Source organism: Spermophilus citellus, assembly GCF_964194105.1.
Source record: "Spermophilus citellus genome assembly, chromosome: X".
Taxonomy (NCBI): Eukaryota; Metazoa; Chordata; class Mammalia; order Rodentia; family Sciuridae; genus Spermophilus; species Spermophilus citellus.
This window is the reverse complement of record NC_138190.1, coordinates 120,287,824-120,310,938: the sequence shown is the minus strand read 5'-3', so window position 1 is coordinate 120,310,938 and position 23,115 is coordinate 120,287,824. Positions and strand designations below refer to the sequence as shown.

Genomic DNA, 23,115 nt, shown 5'->3' with positions numbered 1-23,115 from the left:
GCACAACCTGCCAGCTCAGTCTTCAAAATATATTCAAAATGCAACCACCTTCACCCTAATCCAAATCAACCATTGGTCACCTGAAATATTTTGATCAATTCTTAAGCAGTTTCCCTGCTCTTCAAATTTTCTATTCACATGGATGTCTGAGTGATCATTTTACACGTATATTAGATTATGTCATTCCTCTGCTTAAAATCCTCTAAATGACTTCCTATCAAATTGAATGAAACCTAAATATTTATCTATTTATTTATTTATTTTCATGTGGTGCTGAGGATCGAACCCAGGGACTTGCACATGCCAGGTGAGCGCTTTACTGCTGACCCACAACCCAGCCCCTAAAATCTTTATTAAGACTTAGAAAGCCCAGCCCAATAAGTTCTGGCTTATTGTCTTTGCTGTCCTTATTTCATAACATTCTTTCCCTCTTTTACTTCTCTCAAACCGTATGAGAACTTTTCTTCAAACCAGCCAAGAACATTTCCATGTCAGGGACTTTGCTTGGGCTCTTCTGTCTGAAGTGCTTTTCTGTCTACCATGTACTACTCCATGTCTGCATGTCCTGCTCCCTCACTTCATTCAGATATCAGAAAGACTTTCTTCATTCAGCTGAGATGAAATAGCATCCCCAACATTTTGTCTCTTAACCTGATTTTTCTCCTTTGCACTTAACACTAAACAAAACATGGTATATACATATTTTTTTCTCACCATAATGAGCAAAAGGACTTTGTTTTGAGCTGTTTATACAGTGGCTGTCACATAGCATATATTCAACAAATATTAACTGAATGAATAAATGAATAGTTGCAATTTAAACCTGGATCATTTGACACCAAAATCTATCCTCACTCCCTCTCTTTCCTTCCAAAGCTTAGAGAAGAAAAGTAATAATTCCAAGGTTGCATAGATAAGGTGACATAATTAGCATTCAAATCTAGGTCATTTGGCTTCCAAACCCTGTGCTTTTCCTAATATTACATACTGCCTCCCAGTGGATGAATTGCTAGGGACTACATTGACCAAAATGTGAACTGGTTGAGGTTTATTTCTCTGACTCATCTTTGAACATGATTTTACAGAGCCTAATCTTCTTCTTTGGTTCAATTTGAAGACTATACAACATTCTCTGAGGTAAAATTCATCAGTAAAATGACCCAGTAGCCTGTTAGAGGGCCCTAAATCCTACCATTAGAGATAATGCCTTCTGTTTGGACAAGTTACTTCAATTTCTCTAGGTCTCTAATAATTGTCTGAGCAATGAAGATAGAATACTAAATGAGATAATTCATACAAAGCCCCAGCACAGTGCCTGTAGTAAGTCCTTAACGAATTAGATTATGCTCTTATGGCAAATAGGAAGCTAACACAACCCATATACATCACCTTTGTATGATGTAGTTTATTTGAGAATTTATGCCAGAAGATCTGGGGGGAATCAAAATAGGTTTTAGGGAGGGAGGACAAGATGGAGTGCTATCCTGATAAGTCAGGGGCACATGAAGACATATGCATATGTGGATGGCAGGAAGAATGGTGTCAGGGTAAGTGCTGTCAGTATTTTGGAGGCACAGACTTGAATCAAGGCTAACTCACTAGATACTTGGCAGAGAACACCTTATAAGGCTAAATGGGGCCACTAAAATGTTCAATTTCAATATATTCACACTTCACCTTCTCCTGTGGCTCTCCATTTTGAACAGTTGGGCTTAGATTTAAGTCTTTTCCTCCTTGCTGTGTTAGAAGTGGTGTGGTAAGTATTATTTCTAAAGGCGCTATGCTGATTAAAAAAAGTGGCTGGCTGGGGTTTTGTCTGGCAAACACACTGACTGTGAAAGCTGCAGGAAAATTGATTTTCTGGCATTTTCGTGTCCTGGCACAAGTTCTGCTGCATGGAGGCTTAAGTTACAGAACCTTCTGGTAAGTATAGCAAGTGAGAGTGACTTCACAAAATGATTTGGTTTCACTAATCTTCAGCATTTGGGTCAAGGCAGTGGCAAAATGGCAGATAAAACAACTCTTTTGTTGTTAGTTCATTTACAGGGGAGTAGTCAAATAGCCACTTAATCTGATAGTCACACATAAATAGAAATCAACTTTCTTCATGCTCAAACCCTGATTCCATACTGTCTTTATTTTGCTTTGGCCAATGCAAGTGCTGTGGAGAAACCACCTAGTCACCAATGCTCTGGGAGGGGCCTGCCTGTCCATGATAAAATTTGCAGTTATGTGATGTCTTCTTTTGGTGTATAGAACAGGTCCTGAGGTTATAAACACCTGATTTTTGTACTTATTAGCTCTGTGATTTTGGGCAAATCTGAGCCTCAGTTTCCTCATTTGAAAAATGTGGACAGTAATAGTTTCTGCCTTCAGATGAAATAAATTTAGTTTAGCTCATGACAGCCCTAAATTTCTCCTCTATTCAATAGTTGTATCAGGCACTATGGTAGAGTCTGTGGGGAATGAAGATGTGTCAGATGTGGTCATTATGCTCAAGAAGCTAAAAGAGATAATAGAAGGGTCATCCAATGGGACTTTATGAAATGTTCTTCAGCCGTGCTGATATGCTAATTTGTAGCCACACATGTCTGTTAAGCATTTGAAATGTGGTTAGTGCTACTGAAGAACTGGATTTCAAATGTGATTTTAATTTAAGTAGTTATATATAGCTAGTGGGTATCCTCTTGGATAGCACAGATCTCATAGTTTAAGTAAAGGAAAAACAGAGGTGTTAAAAGGCAGCAAAAGGACAACAAGAACTACTTTGTCTGGTTTACTCTGATGATGGAGGTGATGAGTGCATCAAATGGAAGTCTTGCCTGCACCAATTGGAGGGCTAGCTATAGCCTAGGCTGAGGAACAGGGGATTTGGGGAAATAACTCCTATTTTATTCAGAGGTAATCTGTAGCTCTGGGCTAGCTTTCCCAGCTTGTGTTTATGGAAGGCCTCTCCAGAGAAAGGTAAACTGTATTATTTTCCTGGGCAAAAATTCCTTAGACACATGCAGGGACTGTTTCCTTTAAATTTATCCTATTTGTGTAAATTGAAAATAAATGACCTCCTGGATCTAAGTATGCCATGAAAAAATATTCTTGTTATTCCTGTCCAAAAAACATAATTTCTTTCAAAAGAGTGGATCATTATACAAGAAAATATTTGTGAAAAAAATACAGAATGCTACTTTAAGTTGCGACCAGCTTGATTTTCTTTTCTTGGCTTCATAAATTCCTACATTAAGTTGTTTGGGTCATCTCTCTCCAACTTTTCTTCCCAAGGGAAGAATTCCAACAGGAGTGAGCAGCCAGGTGATAACTCACAATTTCCCCATTTTTTTAAAACTGGTTCTTTCCTGTATCTGCTGTGATATATGGGTTGAAAAATTTAGTATAATCAAAATTGAAAGTGGTAGAATCTCTAGAGATGCTTTCTTCTAAGAATTCTAAATAACTTTGTCAAGTACTCACAAATGCCTTTGCCTAGCACTTTTAAACTGTGTTATAGTTACGTTAAGGTCACAATTGTATATTTGCCTTATCTGAGTCACCAAAAGGAGGAGAGGACCAACATTTCCTATGGAGGTAAAACTTTGGGAATTAGGCAGGTTTAATGTTATAGTCATTTGACTTGATTGCTGTTATATAGTAACTAGAGAATTGACCCAAAGTATACCAAGAGCCCAAACTAAAACAAATGCTGCCAAATTATAGATTTGCTAGTCAAATCCTATTATAAAACAAAACAAAGTTAAAAAAAGGAATAGAATATACTTCATTGTCATGTATATCTTTAAAAAAATAAGAAAAATAAGACTCATGAGCTGAAGCAGAATTTCTTTTCCCCAAAGAAGCAACTAATAAACTATGTTGTTTTATATTCAGGCCTGTATATTCACTACCACTATTGAACAGAAATAAAACCAAAGTCTGAAAATCCTCCAAAGTAAGCCTAATTACAACATTATTTCATTTGACTTAAGTTCCAGTAGATACAGTTATCACTTCTATTTGGTAAAGATCAATAGTCAAACTGTAGTAGGAAGCCATGTTGAATCCTAAAGAACTTAGAATAAAAAAAGGAAATTGAAAGCCTGAGTTGCCTTTGCAAATTTCATGCATTTTCTAGTGCCTGTGAAATTATCCTACCTGTGGCTGGTAGGATAATTTATTAGCAATCATTGGTTTGAAATGCATTTCCCTTAAGTCCTTATTTCTGTGTCAGTAACCTATCACCAAAGAAATATAGTAATTTGAAAAACAGACCCTCTATATCTTGAGCAAGAATGTTATTTTCTCTCATTTTCCAGAAAATTCGAGTGGGCTAATAATACTTTTATGTATTTTTCTTTTAAGATTCTCCTGCTTGCCTTCTATTCTAACTCTGATCAACCAGTGGTAAACCTTTGTCAGCTGAAGTGCTAACTCTCCACTATCTCCCACACCCCAAACCCACCAAGGGTGCTACTAACAGTAGCAACAAACTAAAGAATGTTTATGCAGACCTGTCACTGCTATTAGGATAAGCTGTGGCCAACAGTTATCTTGTTTTCTTCTCCATAATTAGATGACTTGTTTCTATTAACCAAAGATTTTTAAAGCCACTTAGAAAATTTAATTTCCATTAGGATGATTTTTTTCTGCACAGTCTGACATGTAAAGACAACAGAATATTTAATTAGGAGCCTTCTATATAGTCATCTCTCTTTCAGACTTGATTTCTCTACATTCAGCCTCAAAATTGTTTGTCAGTGTTGTGGAGAAAATGGATTTCCTCCCCGCTACTGCACTTAGTGGTAATCTGCATTTCTTCTGATTTATATCTAAGTCATTCATTATCTACCTGCTGAAAAGTATGTTATTAATGAGAAGCAGGTAGGAGTCATGCTGTCCTCCCCAGGTTTAAATGAATCTTTAAGATACTACAATCAAACAGATATGCAAAATAGACTATTAATGCAACATTAAGTTTACAAATCTGAACAAAATCAAGGAATGAAAACTTTTAAGTTTCTCATTGTTTCAGTCTTAGCAACATGGCACATGCTGCATATATAGTATGGCATTAGGAAGATGTAGATCCAAAAACATGGAAAAAGTGACCAGTATGTGTAAAGTAGACTCCAAAATTAACTATCAGACTGCTGGAATGATGTAACCTTATCTATTCAGATTGGCTCAATCACAGGAAGTAAGTTTCAAACATCTTTGAACTTTCCTTTCCCTGGTTTGTGCGGTTTTGCACTGCTTTGCCTAGATGAGACTTTGCCTTAAATTATGTAACAGATGACTTCCTAGAGTAAGCCGTGTCATAAATTAGATTCATTTTTTTAAATTATTTTATTGTTGGTTGTTCAAAACATTACATAGTTCTTAATATACCATATTTCACAGATTGATTCAAGTGGGTTATGAACTCCCATTTTTACCCCATATACAGATTGCTGTGTTAGATTCATTTTTGAAAATCAAATTTTATTCCATCAATGCATGGACTAGTTTATGTTTATTTCAGAAAATCCTCCTCCTAGGTTTCTCTGACAAGTAATGATCTGTAAACACCAAAATGCACTAAGGGATTTCTGTTTTCCATGGAAGAATGTTTCTACTCTGAGTAATTACTATTAATTGCTTTTATCACTTGTGAATTTTCTGATATATGGATTACTTAAGGTAGGGTCCAGCTCTGTTGGATACCCAGAGATTTTGGAAGAAAAGAAAGGAAAGCTTGAAAGATAACAAATATTTTAAAGTAGTTTTTGTTAATCTTTGGGCTGGCAGAAGGGCAAGCTCAGAGACTGGCTGGAAAGACAAAAAATATCAGTACAAAGCAAATCAAGGTGGGAGGTCCTGATACAATGCCTGCTGTGAGGCATCCCCAAAGTGCCAAGGGCAGAAAGAGGTATCCATGGTAACAGCAAGGGTCCCAGTGGAATACAATGAAAAAAAAATTGGATCCAGCCTTACAAAAACTGATCTCATCTCCATAAAAGATAGAAAAATGACTATCAAGGGGAAAGGGAGAGGTCACTTTTTTGCAATAGTTGGGAGCCAAACTTTTGCATGGGAGATGAAGACAGTACAAAGCATGTTAGAAAGAAGGAAAGGGTCCTGTTAAGTGTTCACCATAGATATGAGCAATATATTTATCCACCTTGTTAACAGTTCCAACTTCACCCAATATGAATCATAGCAATGTCCACAGCTTACTCCTTAATCAGCGAAGGCTGCATTGATTATAAAATTGATGAACTGTTCTTGGTCACTGGTTATGTATGAAGATAGTACAATCAAAGAGATATGTAAAATATACCATTTTGCAACATGGTATATTTTGCAGACCATATTACAATCTAGGCTGGGTAATCTGGTCTCTGGGCTGGAAAACATTTCTCTCCTGCTTGAGCATTGTAATGCTCCTGCCACTACCCTGCTGCCCATATTCAAGACACCTCATGTTCATTCCTTGGATGGGTGTCTTTGATAATCACTCTTCTGTTTACCTAACAACCATACAATGTTAAAATGGCAACGGATGGCAATAAAAGTGATGGAGGAAAACCCACAGGAATCTTATTCCTTCCTTTAAGGCCTAAGAGCCAGGATTTCAGTTTCGTTGCTACCCATCATACCACTGTTTTTCAGAAAGATGCACCCTCACTGATGCTCCTTCATAGGGATACTAGAATGACAGGGTCCAGCCCATATTCTCCTCACCAATCACTTTTGCTTGCTCCCAGGAAACTTTATCCTGCAACATGGGCACTTGAGGCTGTCCACCTACAAATTTTCTATGTGGTGAAGGTTGAATCCATGTTCTCCTTAGTGCCTTTAAGAAATGAATTCAGCTGCACTGGCTGCCCAATGTCCAGACCCAACAGGTCAAATACATAAAGGAAAGGGGAGTAAGAAATAGGGAGTAGAATGTTACAGAAGTGTCTCTGGCTAAAGGGAAAGAATTTCCAGAGTTCTAATTCATCTTTTTCTTCTGTACCAGTTTTAAAATCTACCTCCCCCATATTTTTATTGGTGCATTATAATTATACATAATATTCAAATTGTTACAATTTGTACATGAACATAACAAAGTAATTCAGTCAATATCATTCTCCAGTATTTCCCCTTTCTGTTCCTCTTTCTGATAGCATTTACATCCTCTGAATTTTGAGCTCTTCCTGGCGACCAGCTTCATGTCTACCCAGATATAGCCCACTAAGTTGGGAACTTTGAGTCCTGAGGCTCTCTGAAACAGTGACACAGTAGAGCTGCCTCATCATAAAAGGTACGTAAAAAGACAAAGACAGAAGGAGGATGACATGTCAGTAGGAGAGATTTTTGGTTAATGGCTAAGAGTTTAAAGCTCTTGGTGTAATTGCTCATTCTGTCCCTTTTCATTTTCCAAGAGATTTCTTTTGCCCAAAACTTCAACTCATATTTTTAAGTTTTCGTAGCTGTAGATGGACAGCATGCCTTCATTTTATTTGTTGATTTTTGTATGTGGTGCTAAGGATCGAACCCAGTGCCTCACACATGCTAGGCAAGTGCTCTGCCTCTGAGCTATAGCCCTAGTCCTCTGACTCATACTTTAATACATGAGCTTCCCCAGGTAAAGCCCAGCTCTTTATATCCACCTATTGTCCTCTAGAGGGGGAACTTTGAAACGTGGGACTTCCTTTATCCTTTGTAAAAACACCATCTCAGAAAAACCTGACCACTTGAGACTCTGCATGTTAGATGGGGAAAGAGTTAGGGGAAGTGGTGGTAGGCCAGCTTCTTCATGTTGGCTGGTGTTTCTAAGCAACTGATCTATCTTCTCCTTTTTATAAAAATTTCATGTGCCCTGACTTCATTGCAGCCTCAATGGTTTTGTTTTCACATGTTGATTAGCATCTAGGGATATTCACTTAAGTTCTTCTAGGTAGGGATAGTTGAGGTAAGGGGTTCCCTGAAGCCTCTGAAAAAATGCTAATATAACAGTCCTGGCCACCCAAGACCCAGCAGATAAAGGAATGAAAGAGAAGGGAAAGGATGAGCTAAAGAAAAGTAGGACAGAGTTTCTTTGTCATGGTTAGGACTTTCCATGCTCCTGGTCTATATTCAATGTGTCCCATTTTTTGCCTAAGAAATTCCTCTTATCTACAGCCATTACTTAGGTTATCCCAAGTGAAAATCTTCACTGATAAATAACCTATGCTTGGACCTGACTCATCTTGGATGGGAAATTGGAACCATGGGGCTTCCTTCTGGGTTCATAAATACAACAGTCCTGTTTGACTAAGACCCATCCAGTAAACGAGCAATAGAAAAGGGAAGGTGTTATCTAGATCATAGGAGAAAAAGGTAGGTTAAAATTACAAACATTTTGAGGTCTCTGGGTATGAATCACCTGCTGTTTCATTTTTTTCTCCTTCTTATAGTTTTCACGAACTTTTCTGTCTACATATTCCAGACAGATACCATTACTTGAGCTTCTCTAGAGACCAGCACTTGGGGCTTCCTACAGCTTTCAAAAAGCATTAATGTGATAATGCCAGCCCAAACTTAGAACCTAGCCCCTCAAACAGTCATCTCCCATTGGTCCTTGTTGATAAGAAGAAAGATTTTTCCTTTCTCTCCCTCCCTGACAAAAACACTGGAGGAGGTGACTCCAACTCAGTAAGCTCATTCTCAAGATACTTCCTGCCAGATAGGCCCCACCTACTTCTCCTCAGCTTTTTTTTTTTTTTTTCTGTGCCACAAGTCAAGCACCCAGCCTCTTTCCTACATCCTTTGCATAGGGGGAAAAAAGCAAACGCAAATCATCAAAGCAGAGATTCCCTTATATATTGTAGAGTTGAAAGTTCCTCAAAGAGTGGCTCTTGGTCTTCTGTGTTGGGATCACTTGGGGTGCTGGTTTAAAAAAAGATTATTGGAACCCATGGCATCATCATCTTGAAGCCCAAACATGAGACCCATTAATCTGTATTTTAAAATAGCTCCTCACAGGGGAGCTATTTTGTGGCCCAGAGGTCATAGTCCCAGCACTCAGGAGGTTGATGTGGGAAGATCACTTGAGCCCAGGAGTTTTTGGTCAGCCTGGAAAATATAGAGAGACCCCCATCTCAATAAAATAAAACAACTCTCTAAGAGATTTTATGTGTAATCAGTGTTGGGAAACACTAGCCATCTGCAGTCATTCATCAGATTACAGAGTCCCCTATTCAACATTTGTGACAAGTTGTCATTAGCATATTCTTAATGCCTGCCAATGATGAACAGCTCACTATCTATGGAGACAGCCTATTTTATCTATCAATTGCCATATTAGAGCATTATTTTTACATTAATCTAAAATCTCTGTCACTGTAATACTAACCCTGATTTTTGTTTTGTCCATTAGGACCTCACAGAACAAGTCCAATCCATCTTTAAAATATCATCTTTCAAATATTTGAAGACAATTTTAATATATTTGCTGTCTCAATTCTTGTGATGTTGGGAAATAATCTTGTGAAAGATTGTAGAACAGTCCCATCAGGTCAGCTCTTTGGGCAGTTACAGATAGGAATGTTTTAAGACAAGACCAACAGCGAACTATGAGAAATGATGCTTGTCCTCTGTATGTCAACTCTAAAACTGGAGGTGTCCTTTGAGCCCCTCACCTTCAACAACTTTATATTGATCTATACTGCATCAATTTATCTCAGCTGCCTTGACATTATTTATATTTCTGCTTTCTCTCCCTTTCTTTTTTCTTTGGTGCTGGAGATGGAATCCAGGGCTGCATGCATGCTAAGCAAGTGCTCCAGTACTTAGTTCTACCCGTAGATATCTCCTTAGTTATGCATTAAGATATTCTCAACGTTTCTGTTTGTATTATTGGCCAAAACCTCAGAGCAAGAAAATGGAGCAAATGTATTCTTCAGAATCTGGCTGATGGGGCAGTTTTCTTCCTGCTGTTTTCACATATAATACATTTCAATAATACACCATTAGTACCCTCATTGTATGTGTGAGTGTGTTTTTCTGTCTGTTCTGAGAGAAGCAGCAGGATACCAATATTTGGAAGTCAAATTTCAAACTTGGTGCAATTGGACTTTAGTTTAATTCTCTTTATGATTACTTCATTCATACTACCACCATGTTCAGGAAAAAGGTTGTTTATTTTGTTTGAAACAATGACTAATGTAATGGGGTTGCTTTTAAGTATGAAAGGTTTGCTATGAAATCTTTCTTCATTGATATTATTTGCCAAAGCGTAAATGGATTTTGCTTTTCAATGTTGGTTCCTCAAACTAATTTAAAATAAAACAAAATATTCTTTGGAGATTACCTTTTTAATGAACCTCATCTTTACATGAAAAATGTGGTTTATGAAATTAGAAATAAGATAGTATTTAGAGCACTTTGGTCTTGAGCAATGATTTCTAATTTCCCCTTTGCAGTATATTGATTTCTACTATGATGTAATTGTTTCACGGCAATAATATTTTTAAAAACAAATGGTTTTTGTCCCATCTAAACACTCTCTCTTCCAAACATATACATACATATGCTATTTCACAGAAAAAAATGTTAGTGTGAACCCAAGCGAGAACTAACAATACCGTAGTCAATAGTAGCTACAATTTAATGTGACATAAAGTTATGGGCTTTTTGCTGTTGTGTTTTTTGGTCACAAATATATTCTTACATACCTCTTGAACTATTTTTGAATTCTCCTTTATCTCCAAATTTTTTTTTTAAAATGCCCCTTTTATCTAGAAACTGTTCCTGATGAATTCATCTGACTCTTTTATTGTCTGCATACTGGACTCAGGGGTATATATGGATGCTCCTATTTATTCCCAGACATCTAGGACAGGCTTCTTTACTCAGCGGGTTAGAAAATCAATGTTACTGACTGATACAAGAAATAGCCTGTAACCCAGACCAGAATCTCAAAGGAAATAAAATTCAGTGTCAAATAATATAGGTTATGAACACATAAGAATTTGATAAAATTGGGAAGTAAGACTCACTTCTGGAATTCAGATTTCTCTAGGTGTAGAATCTAACCAACTTCAGAAACATCTTCATTGGGGCATCAACGAATGTACAGATAGGAGATTAATTTTAAGGATACCTTACAGACAAATGCCTGTGATCAGAACTGAAAAGAAATACAATAAATCATCTCTGAGCCCTTCTCTTCCTATAGATAACATTTTAAACCATTTAGAATGTAAGGGTGATCTATTTATCCTACTTCTGGGTATATATCCAAATGAAATGAAATCAGCATACCAAAGAGACAGCTGCACTTCCATATTTATTACAATACTGTTCACAATAGCCAAGACATGGAACCAACCAAGATGTCCATTGATGGATGAATAAATTTAAAATTTGTATATATACATAATGGAATATTATTCAGCCATCAAAAGATGAAATCCTGTCCTTTTCAACAACATGGATTGAACTGAAGGACATTATGTCAAGTGAAATAAGCTAGACACAGAAAAGCAAACATTCTATAATCTCACTATCTTGTGGATGCACACAAAAGTAGAGCATGGAATAGAGGTCACTGGAAGCTAGAAGTGGGAGGGTTTGAGGGATCATGAGAAGTGGATAATAGGTATCAAATACAGTGTATGTGGGGAAGGAGCTCTAATGTTCTATAGCACAATAGGGCAACTATAGTCTACCATAATCATACATATCAAAATAACTTGAGAAGACTTTAAAGGTTCCTAATGCATAGAAATGATAATATTCAAGGAGATAGAAATGCCAACCACTCTGATTTTGATCATTACACATTTATACATGCATCTAATTATAGAACTGTACCCCCTAAATAAAGAAACTAGTATATAAAAATTAAAAATAATAAACCATTTAAAATATGAAAAAATTATAGCAGAGATAACTTTGTCTTCAGACAGGTAATGTTTTTCAACACTGTGGAAAGTTTCTCAAGCAGTCCTAGTATAGCTTTTCAGCCCATGTCAGTACAATTTAATGAGTATCCCTGGATCATTTAATGAATGTAGGATTAAAGATTTCACTAGTTATTACCAAAAAGGGATGTAGGCCGAACATATGAGAGTCATGTTTGGCTCTTCCCATTCACTCACAGATGTCTCCCAAAACCCTGAGCAAATTCTGTGAATCTACTTCTAAAATAGATCCTTGATACGATCGCTTTGCAAAATATCCATCACTATCATGTGGGCTATCATTTCTTGGCCACATTGGTTTTCCTTAACACATTCCACTAGTGTTCCTTCTCCAGGACTTTGCACTTACCTTTTCTTCTGTTTGTATTACTCTTCCCTAACATTTTCACATGGCTACCTCTTATCACTCAGGTCTCTAATAAAAAGTTATCTCCTTAAGGAGGCCTTCCCTGAATCCTCCCTCACCTCCCAGACTCTCAGTTAAAACTGCCTTCTCTAATCCTAAGTCATTATCTATCATGATGCCCTAGAGCACTTAGTACCTGAAATTATTCTATATATCTATTTGATTACATGTTTATTGTTTGTCTCCTTCTAACAGAATGCAAATTCCTCAAAGAAAGTCATTTTCTTGTGTTTCCTGCATTATATCCCTGGTGTCTAAATTACTAGGTATATGCTTAGTATTTATTTAGTCTCTACTAAAACGTAGATGATGTCAAAGACTGGAATGAGTCTAACCACAGAGCATCACTTTATATAACCTTTCTGGGGAAAAAATTATATCAAGGTTTTATTTGTGTGAGTTGCCTTTTCTTCTTACAAGTGGAGTGCAACCAAGCATTCCAGTTAATTGTTCTTGTTTGTTGGTAAGAATTTTACCTGATACTTACTGTCAAGTTAGGCTTCTGCATGGTGATGAAAAAGAATTGTAAATAATTAACTCGTGCAGATTTGCTAGGTGAACTCAAGGAAAGTCTAATTGAACAGATGGGCCTCATTCCTTTAACTGGAAGGCTATCAGGTGATTTGACTTTGTCAGAGAAGAAAAGAAAATGATATCTTCTAGAAGAGAGTTTCAGAGTTCTCTCAATGATCTGGGAGTCCTGTGTGATGTTAATTACCCTGAGGTAGTCTGAGAGAGTTGGCAGCCTCAAGAACAACTGAGACTTAACCCCCTTAGGCTTTCTGGGCTGTGAAATGCTCTCATAAGCAAGTAGGTTATCTGGGAGGACAAACAGAGATAGGCTTAATAATATCCATATGGTTGGTTACTTTGGGCAGATGGCCTGCATGCCACCTTGGAAGCACCCGAATTTCTAGGTGGTCTTCAAGGGCAGCTCTAAATTGTGCATGTTAAAATTGTTGAATCTGCAGGCCACAAAGGAATGGATAAAGATGAACTGGTTAGGAGATGAGTTTTGCAGTAATATTTATAGTTAAGTAGGAGTGAGCTCAGGAGGACAAGGGAAAGAATTTGAGTTTCTGTTCTCCTCCCAAAGCTAAAGAAAATCCATACCCTTTCTCCTGAGAAAAACAGATATTTTCTTATTTTATTTTTTGAGAAATACTCCCCAAATCTCTACAGAGCTTTGTCTGGAGAGCCTTTATGTTTTAATTGCTCTATTACTATGGCATTCGCCTAATGTATCCTAGGATTGGAGAACCCTTCATACTTTTAAAGAGCTTTTTTTTTTTGTTGTAGTATTTGATGCATTAGAGGCTTGATTCATGGAGAACACAAGGTCTATGGCTCTTGGTATGTAAAGTATTATATAACACAAAAAGGTAAGAATCTTTTTTTTTTAAATATGACAACATCAAAACAGCCACGTCAAAATTGAAAGACAGTTTTTCTTTTTAAAAATTCACTCAGTAGTACATACAATGGATTTCTCTGATCTACCATCCTTTAGTGTCAACTCATCTCTTGCTTTTACTGTTATGTGCTCCCTAGCATATGGTTTGGCTGTGTCTTCAAACATTTGGTCACCTTATTTGGATTTTCAAGCTAATAAAATTTGGTTACAGTTGTCCAGGCATATTGTCTGTCAGAATTTCAAATTAATCATAGTATTTGGTGAGAAAAAAATTAACAAAAGAATTTGTACATTTTAATGTGTTTTCCAACATTTGGGGACAGGGTAAGTAGCCTGGGAGGTCTGATGTAATACAGCTTAAAGATTAATGGTTAATTTTCCTGATCATATCAAAATGTCACCATAGTCTGAATAGGTACATTTGTGGGAAGCTTTTTTTCCTTTTCCTGTATACTTCAAAAGTCCTATCAAAGATAATCAATAATGTTGAAGAAATGTGGAGTCCAAGTGAAAAAGTGTGTGTGTGTGTGTGTGTGTGTGTGTGTGTGTGTGTGTGTTTGTGTATGTGGGAGTGGGTGGGAGAGAAATTCTCAGTATAAGTAGAATCTAAATGATTAGCAGAGACCACTTCCCAAATCAGCTTAAAAAGGCCCATATTTCAGCTGTATTAAAAAAATTAAATGAGGGAAACAGCAGTCAAAGGGTGTTGTGTTGAGACATATTCATGAGTAATTCAACAGATGCTTCATGGGGGGATTACAATATCTGCAACTCAAAAGGCAGGACAGCCCCCTCAGTGGTCTCCTCAGAACACTGGGAAAATGTCCACTTTCTTTACTCCTCTCTATTTATTTTTATTTTCTTAAAGGGATTTGAGTTAGTATTAAACATTGTATTTTTAAAATATCCCTTTTATCCCCACCCTATCTTCAGTAGGAATATGGCCAAGTATTTGGAAAAGATATCAAGTATCCTAGTTGTCATCTAATATTTTTGGAGGTTTATAGGTTGAGAGGATTTTGGAATTACTTTTTCTCCTAGTGTTACTTTTTTAACCCGAATCTGTATCAGGTTAAATTTCCAAAACCTAGTGGAGAATGATCATTTTGGTGCAGGTTTCCAAATCATAGTGGCATTTCCTTGGGCAATGACAATAAAGCTGTCGACTTGTTTTTTTTTTTTTTTTTTTTTTTTTTTTTTTAGCATGTGTGCCTCCACCTCTGGTTGGGATATTTAGTTTTGGAGCTGCTGTCTAAGTATATCAGTTTTCAAGTCAAGAGGGTTGATAATAATATTCCAGATGTCTCTCCCAGCTGCATGCATTTTGCTCAGTCCCTCCCTGTTTTCCTTTATGGAACAGGTCCCTCTGTGCCAGTGACTTTGTGTAAGATGACAGGGAAAGCTTAGAAAATAAGGAAACAAAGGAATCATTTCAAAATATCACCATTTTAATGGCAGCCTTACCCAGGATGAGTATAAATGTCTGCAGGGCAATTAGAAGAGAATTTTATTTTATTTATTTCTCTGTCTTAGTGGAAGAACTAGAGGGCTAGCCCTAGGCTGTTTTATGCTATTACTATTGGGTCCCTGTAGTTTCAGGATGGAGTGAAAAAAGGAAGAAATGAACTCATTATGTTTGTAAATGTTGCAGAGGATCTTGTTTTATCCTTTAAAATTCAGAAGGCATGCTATCAGAACTCCCCATTTTTTTAATGTGTGGGGAGTTAATATTCTTAAAATTGTCTCAATGCCTGGAGATTACTGAGATTTGAGGGTAAGGGGACATCAGTGTCACGTCAAGGCCCCAGGTGCAGGATGATGTACTCTTGTGGGCTGCCTTCTCTTCCCCATTGGATTCAAGAACGGGGTGGGATAGAGGACATAGTAAGGAAAGTGGCTTGGAACCCAATGGGATGGACCCCTTTATTATATGAATAACATGCATACTCTTTGTTAGGTTTATATAACATTTTCAGTACAAAGCAAGCTCAAATAATTGAGTTTTTCTACTGCTCAGTTTCATTCTTAAATCACTAACCTTTGTATGCTTCCCTGAAGGATCACCCCACAGAGTCCTTAATGTTGTCACTAGCAACCATTTGGGAAAAAAGAAAAAGTAGCATGTGGGGGAATTAAAAAATGATTTGCACTTCCTTATACCTAGAAATATCCGGCTTCTTCTCTAATCAGATTTTCAAAACAGCTCTATTTCCATAGGAATTACTCATTGGCTTTAAAGGTCAGTAGGAACTGGTGAACATTAGAAACCACAAACCAATTAGAATGTAGCAATAGATTTGTTCAGAATTGAATGTTGATTCCAATCCACTCCAGTAATATGCTCTTTAATGAAACCATCATGGAATGGATCAGTAGATAAAGACACAAAATGAGTGGGGGATGGAGTTTCAGTGTGGAGCAATGACTATTTCGCCACACTTTTAAGTCTTTGTGCTAACATATCTTCCCAGAGAACCTCCTTTGGCCTGGTATGAGAATGAATGGAATTTGAAAACTTAATGGGAACTGATGTCATATTGATTACCATTAAAAGCACACCTTTATAATCTCTGATCATTGTTGAAGGAAAAATGTTTTCTAGTAGAACAAATGTCTCTTATCAGAGGGCCCAAGTCTGGTGTCTTGATATCCTAACTGGTCAGTTAATTCATATAGCACTTTCATGCCTACTGGGATGGTGAACATGAGCTCTGTTGAAGGTTGATATCAAATAAGATTTCCATGCAGCTGATCATGTGCTGACTATTCAGCAGATGGAAATCCCTGGCTTTTAGCCCTAACACATGTGAGTGATTGCATGGGTAGGAGGAATTGTCCCCAAAAAGCTTCTGGGATTGTCATAATAGGGAGAGTCAAGGCCAGATTAGTATCAGAGGGTCTGGATATCATTTTGATGCTTCCAACTCTGGGCTCCTCTTCCCAGGTGGAGGTTATGATGTGTTCAGTAAGCAGGTGACAGAGGTGAGATATAGACATCCTGAGCCATGGAAAATTCTTGAAAGGGCTCCAGAATGGATCCTTTCTCCTTCAGGGAGTAAAAACTGTTTTCACTTAATTCTATAATGTCAAAAACACACTCCTCCTTGTTTTCCATGAAATAATTGAACAAATCTCATGGTAATACATGTAGAAATATATTACTCATTTATCAAAATAAGCTGGTTTAGAAACAACATTTGTTTACTCGCTCCTTTGAGAAAAAGTCAGTAATTATACCTGCTCTCCAGTATCTTGACTATTGGTTGGAGAGAGTGGCTAAACTTTTCCTCTCTACCTACTACTCAATTGCTTTTTGGATCATTGCTACAACCAGTTACAGTGGCTACAGTAGAAGCAGTGGCAGTGTCTTCAAGGGGTCCATTTTCTAATCTAAAGCAACCTGTTTTGTTTGTTGGGGAAACTGAAAAACATTTAATTTCTTAAAAACTGTAATGGAGTGGCTTTGGCTGTGACTCAGTGGTAGTGCACTTGCCTGGCATGTGTGAAGCATGGGTTCGATTCATAGCACCACATATAAATAAATGAAGGTCTATGAACAACTAAAAAAATATTTTAAAAAACTGTAATGGAGTTTACATAGATTTACTAACTTTTGCTAGTGGACAATTTGCTATTCCCCTAGAGAGATTTGGACTGATGAGAGCAGGGGGAATAAATCTACTCAAAAAAATTAAAAGAATTATAAACTTTCCTGTGAATTAAATTATCAGCCTGTATGTTTATACTTGAAACAACTATAATACATTTCAATAGAAAAATCCATGTCTAAAATAGTATATGTACTTTCTTCTAGTCCATCACTTGTCAGAGTCTTAGAGTCAATTACCTAACTTCTGTGAACTGCTGAAACATAAAATCACTGCTTTTGTAAGAGTTAGAAGAAAGAGAGATTTAGTTTAGTTCTTTCATTATTCAAATAAGGCAACCCAAACTGACACAAGTTAAATGACTTGCCCAAAGATAAACAATTCCTTTGTGGCAGGGTTGGGATTCAAACCTAGGAGTTCAAACTCAGTGCTCTCAACATGTCACCTGTTATATCTCACATGAGTATTAGTTCTAAAGGTTAGTGAATTAGATCACCAACTAAGCAGTACAGTATTTAAGATGCTCTCCTTTGATAACATTCCCTCCCTTTCCCAGTCTTCCCTTAAAAGCATTGTGAATCTGCCTTTGTGAGAAGATAATAAAATAAAAACCAGCAGGCCCAATTAGCTGCAAAGCACTTACTCTGAAAAATTCTTTTGTTGAACCGGAGTCCAGGGTCCCATATGCAATTTCAGTCTGCTTAGCTAGGTCTTCAGCACTCTCTATGGGAGAAACCATTCTCTCCACAGTCAGGAAAGCAGCGAGATTGGCAGTATAGGAAGAAATTATGATCAGGGTGAAGAACCACCAAACCCCTCCAACAATGCGCCCGGAGAGTGATCTACAAAGTAAAACAAAAACAAATCCAGACCCAAAGGGGCCAGATCTCAGTTAAGAAATCCTTATCTTTATTTCTGGAAAGAGGAGTAGTTTCAGTACAGCTTATGGAGGAGGGAAGTAGATGATGTGAGAGAATTAACATCAGACAAAAGTCACATGTTAATGACAATACTACATGTCATGATAGTATATGATAGTGCATACAGAATGATTTTCAGGACTGTACAGGTTTTGTTCTACTTTGTATCTTGAATATCCCTTAATGGTCCATATGTGGAAAGTTTGGTTAGTAGCCTGTGGTTTTACTGGGAGGTGGTAGAACCTTTAAGAGGTGGGACCTATCTAGAGGAAGTTAGGTCACTAGGATGTGCCCTTGAAGGGAATATTGGGATCCCAGTACACTTTTCTCTCTTGCTTTCCTGCCATCATGAGTTGGATGGGTTTCCTCTGCCACATGCTTCCCCCATGATATATTTCCTCACCACAGGCTCAAAGCAAAGTACCATGGACTGAAATCTCTGAAGTGATGAGCTAAAATAAACCTTTTCTCCTTTTAAGTTTTTTACCTCAGTAAATGCTATTAACATAGCTGACAGGATTTCTAAACAGGAATTTTTTAATCACAAAAACATTTTTATTATCTCCCACTTACATGTAATAATTTAACCAATTGAGTTCTCTGTGAGCTTTATTAAGCACATCTACAGAATACGGCATTATTTAAAGCAAGCATTTCTTGGTTTTGGTTGCACATTAGAATCATCTGGGATATTTAAAAAAAAATAACAGCCAAAAGAAAATAAAAGAAAGAAAAACTCATGCTCAGGTCTACTGGATATCAATTAAGTTAGAACCTGGGAAGTGGAATCCAGACACATGTATTTTTAAAATCTCCACTGGTGACTACAATGTGCAGCGAAGGTTGTGAACCATTGATGTAAGGCAACATCATAGGAGGAAGAGTCAAAAGGCTTTCCATGTGTAAAGAGAAATGGGCAGCTACTAAATTAGCACTATTCACTTTGAGTTTAATATATTTAATAAAGACATTATAATTTTGTGGAGTTGATCACCCATGAGGCAAGGAGCTAGATTGTAATGTTTATTGTTATTTCATATAAATGTCTAGTGAGACTCAGGAGATCAAAACTCTTCCCTTTTACAAACTAAACCTTAGCCAGTGAGGGCAGGCCCCAAAATGATGCAGGAAAATACCTGTACAATGGGGTGTGTGAGGCATTAAAACACTTGTTTCCTTCCCCCTCACCAAAGTGCCCCCCAAAATGATTTTTTCCTGGCCTGCTTATGATTGGAATCATCCTCTGTGGGTCTTCAGAGGCTTTGATCAAAATGTAACACTTCAACAGTACCTATCAGTAGGAAATGTGACAGAAGAGAGGTAAGTTCATAAGGGTATATTTTGTTCTTCAATATTCCTGTGCATTGGCACCAGCAGGGGCCTTTGTTAAGGTGCAGATTTATAACATCTGAGTGACCAAGAATCTGTATTTCTTAAGCATCTTGGGTTTCTGCAAAGAGATCTTCAGACTAAACAGAAACAAATGTTGTTAATCAGTGATTCTTAACTCCACCTGTATATCAGTATCATCTGGGGAGCTTGAGTCAAAACAGAACAAAAAGTAACTTGCCTAGGCTCCATCCCAGACAAATTAAATCAGAATTCTAGGAGATGGGCCTAAGCAGCAGAATTTTATAAATTTTTTAAGGTGCAGCCAGGGTTGCCAGTTATGGTCCTACAGTATGAGTGCTACTCAGGAGAGGGACTGTGGTATGTTGGGGGGGGGCAGCATGAGGGCAATGAATGCTCAGTGGTGGGTAATGGATTCTATTTAGGAAACTGCATCTCCTTTGCAGTGTTGCTGATGGTTGGTTTGGTCCACAGAAATGAGAATCTGCTCCTTGGGTTTTATAAAATATCGCCACATCACCCCCAGGATAGTTCTGCTATGAGGCAGAACTCCATTCTTGTTAGGCTATGTTCTCCCATGCCAAGAAAAACTCATGGAAAGAGAACCCACTCTGTCATAAAGTCAAGAATAGGCAGAGTAGCCTGGCACATCTCCAGACTCTGTGGGAAGAGGGCAGTTCTGGATGGAGAGCTGACAAATCAAGCTCTTTTCTGTCTGTACTTTCATTTCACTACTTGGAAACAAATTCAAATTTCTGTGTCCCAAGATAACCTTTCTTTTTCAGGCTCTGGAAAATTCAGTTGTTTTAGATGCTACACTCCAGTCAAATACTTTTGGCAGGTGTTTTGATAAATAGTATTCTTTGCTGCTAAACTATAGCAAACCTACTTTTTTTAAAGTTTCCAATTCCCATTAGTCCCTGGAAGCCTAAAACAACCATTGTTTCTTTATTTCAAAACATAATCACTTTTAGTTTTTCAGATGTGAAAATCTGCTTTGCAACAGATTTTCCTAACTAATAGTTATACTCTCTCAGGATTTTATCTTGGAAAATTTCTCTTTTAGTCAGAAGAGGTAAAAACACCTGGATGAGTCAGAAAGAATGTGTCACACTTCCCAATGCTAAAAGTATATATATAGTGTTTGAATTAGGAATTTAGACCTTTCATCTTCATTGTTGCCAGATACATTCAATTTATTCTGGACTGATGTGACTCTGGAAATAATTTTATTGTATAAAAGATTAATGCTTCAAGGTAGCATCCATAGTAATAGGGTAATAAAAGATGATAACAATAAATTAGTGGTTATCGAGTATTTCCTATATGCCAGACTCTATTCTAATTGTTTTATATATATATATATATATATATATATATATATATATATATATATATATATATATATAAAATTTTAAAATTGTCTATCCCTATGGTTAAGGGATATTTTAAATATAAGCAACAGAGGCATTTAGAGATAAACTGAGGCACACAGGGGGAGAAGTAGAAAAAAAATCTATACTTACATACTAGGGAGAAATGCCCAGAGTTTTATACTACAAAATACCTATATTTTGTATAAGAAAATTCCAGATGGTGTGTAAATCATAGAAGGTAATTTTCCTACAAACACTGAGAAATATATTTGTAGCAAAACTGAATATTGTTTGTTACCTATTGTCCATTTGGATTGGAACAGTGAATGTCAACCTTACATGGGGAGAACTGATTTTGGAGTAATTCCAGAATCACAGTTTGGTATGAAAAGAGGTATACTCTGCTGCTCAGAATACTAATGGTACTTTATGCATTGTCTACTTGAAATGTGGAGAAAATACAGTAATTTATTGAAATTACTTTGTGCCATTTTATTGAGGCTAATGGACTGTGGCTATGTCTGTCTGATCTAAAATCAAGCCTGCACATCATAATCTGGTTATTTTGGCCACCTTAATATTGACTCAGATCATCATGTGGTTGATCTGAATGACTCAGCTGAGATTGGTTGTTGACATGACTGAAAATAAACCTAAATGCAAAATGGTCATTTTCATGTCATCTTGTCTACCTGGTATTGACTTTGGTAATTATGTGGGTAATATACAGCCAGTCCCTCCATATCCTCAGGTTCCTCATTCACAGACTCAACCAGCTGAAGATCAAAAATACTAAAAAAATTGCCTCTGTACTGAACGTGTACAGAATTTTTTCTTGTCATTGTTCCCTAAGCAATAGAATATAGCAACAATTTGCATACCATTTACATTATATTAGGTACTATATGTAATCTAGAGATGATTTAAAGTATATGGGAGGATGTGCATAAGTAATATGAAAATACTATGTCACTTTGTATAGGAGACTTGAGCATCTGTGGGTATCCATAGGGGGTCCTGGAACCAATCCCTGGTACCAAGGGATGATTGTACTTATGTGCATGGAGATTTTGGGTGAGTACCCACATAGAAATGGTATAATAATTTTACAAACCTCAACAAAGAGCTTCTGTGGAATCAGAGTGGAATGTACAAGGTTGCATTCAACATTATCCTCTGAAGACAGTGGTAACTTTGACAAAAGATTTGGCAGATTTTCTACCACTTTCTTCTTTTGTTTGACATGAATGCTTAAATGTTTTCACTAACAAAATGTGCAGGGGAAGCCACAGGGAAGAAGCTCCATAAGCATTTTTACATTTCCCTTTTCTCATTAGTGAAACTATAGCCACTTAAAACCACATTTCACATGGAGGCTATATAAAAAGTGACTGATGGGTCAATCCCATCACATTTTATAAAGGACCTATTAAAACAAGACAAGACTTTATAGTTGAGTTAAAAAGACCTGTCATTTTCCAATTCCTTTCTTTCCACTAATGTAGCTGCAAATGTTTAACATTCATTTCAAATAGTTTTGTTGCACAAGATAGATTTCAAGGTTAGCATAATGAAATGACTGTAAAATGCTGTACATTTAGTATTTATAAATGCACCATAGGAGTATATAATGCCTTTTGAAAAAAATGTAAGAGGAGTTGTGAAGTTAATGAAAGTAAATTAGTAACAAAAGAAAATAGAATATAAAACATTGCAAAATATACATATCAGATAATATACAATGTTCTTGTTATCTGTAATTGTTAAGAAACTGGAGTTTGAGTTAGTAATAAAATGTGTTTTATGACATCTAACATGATAATAAAAGTGAGCTATGTGCTCTAACCTTCCTCCTGTAAGTAAATTTTGTAATCTGCACTTTACTAGTTTTACAAGATGAAGAGCTGGAACTAAAAACTGCGTCTCCTTTGTACAAACTCTTTATCATTCTTTTTTCCCCTTCTTTTTCCAAGTATGTATCATTTCTACATTCCATTCAATGCTGGGTCTGTGACACATTTGTAAAAAATGTGCAGAATTAATCTTTGGCTCATAGTCTTCTCTGATAGAAATAAGTAACCATGTCCCAAAGACAGAAAGCTACAGCTTTCAGCCAG

General features: G+C 36.8%; 1 protein-coding gene across 1 annotated transcript in view; it reads right to left on the bottom strand.

Moving 5' to 3' along the window:
* GRIA3 (glutamate ionotropic receptor AMPA type subunit 3) overlaps positions 1–23,115 on the bottom strand; it is a 272,552-nt gene that overhangs the window by 38,292 nt on the left and 211,145 nt on the right. Inside the window, exon 12 of the mRNA XM_081278184.1 lies at positions 17,996–18,194. Within this exon, the coding sequence (XP_081134310.1) occupies positions 17,996–18,194 (199 nt within the window). The remainder of the gene's footprint in view (positions 1–17,995; positions 18,195–23,115) is intronic.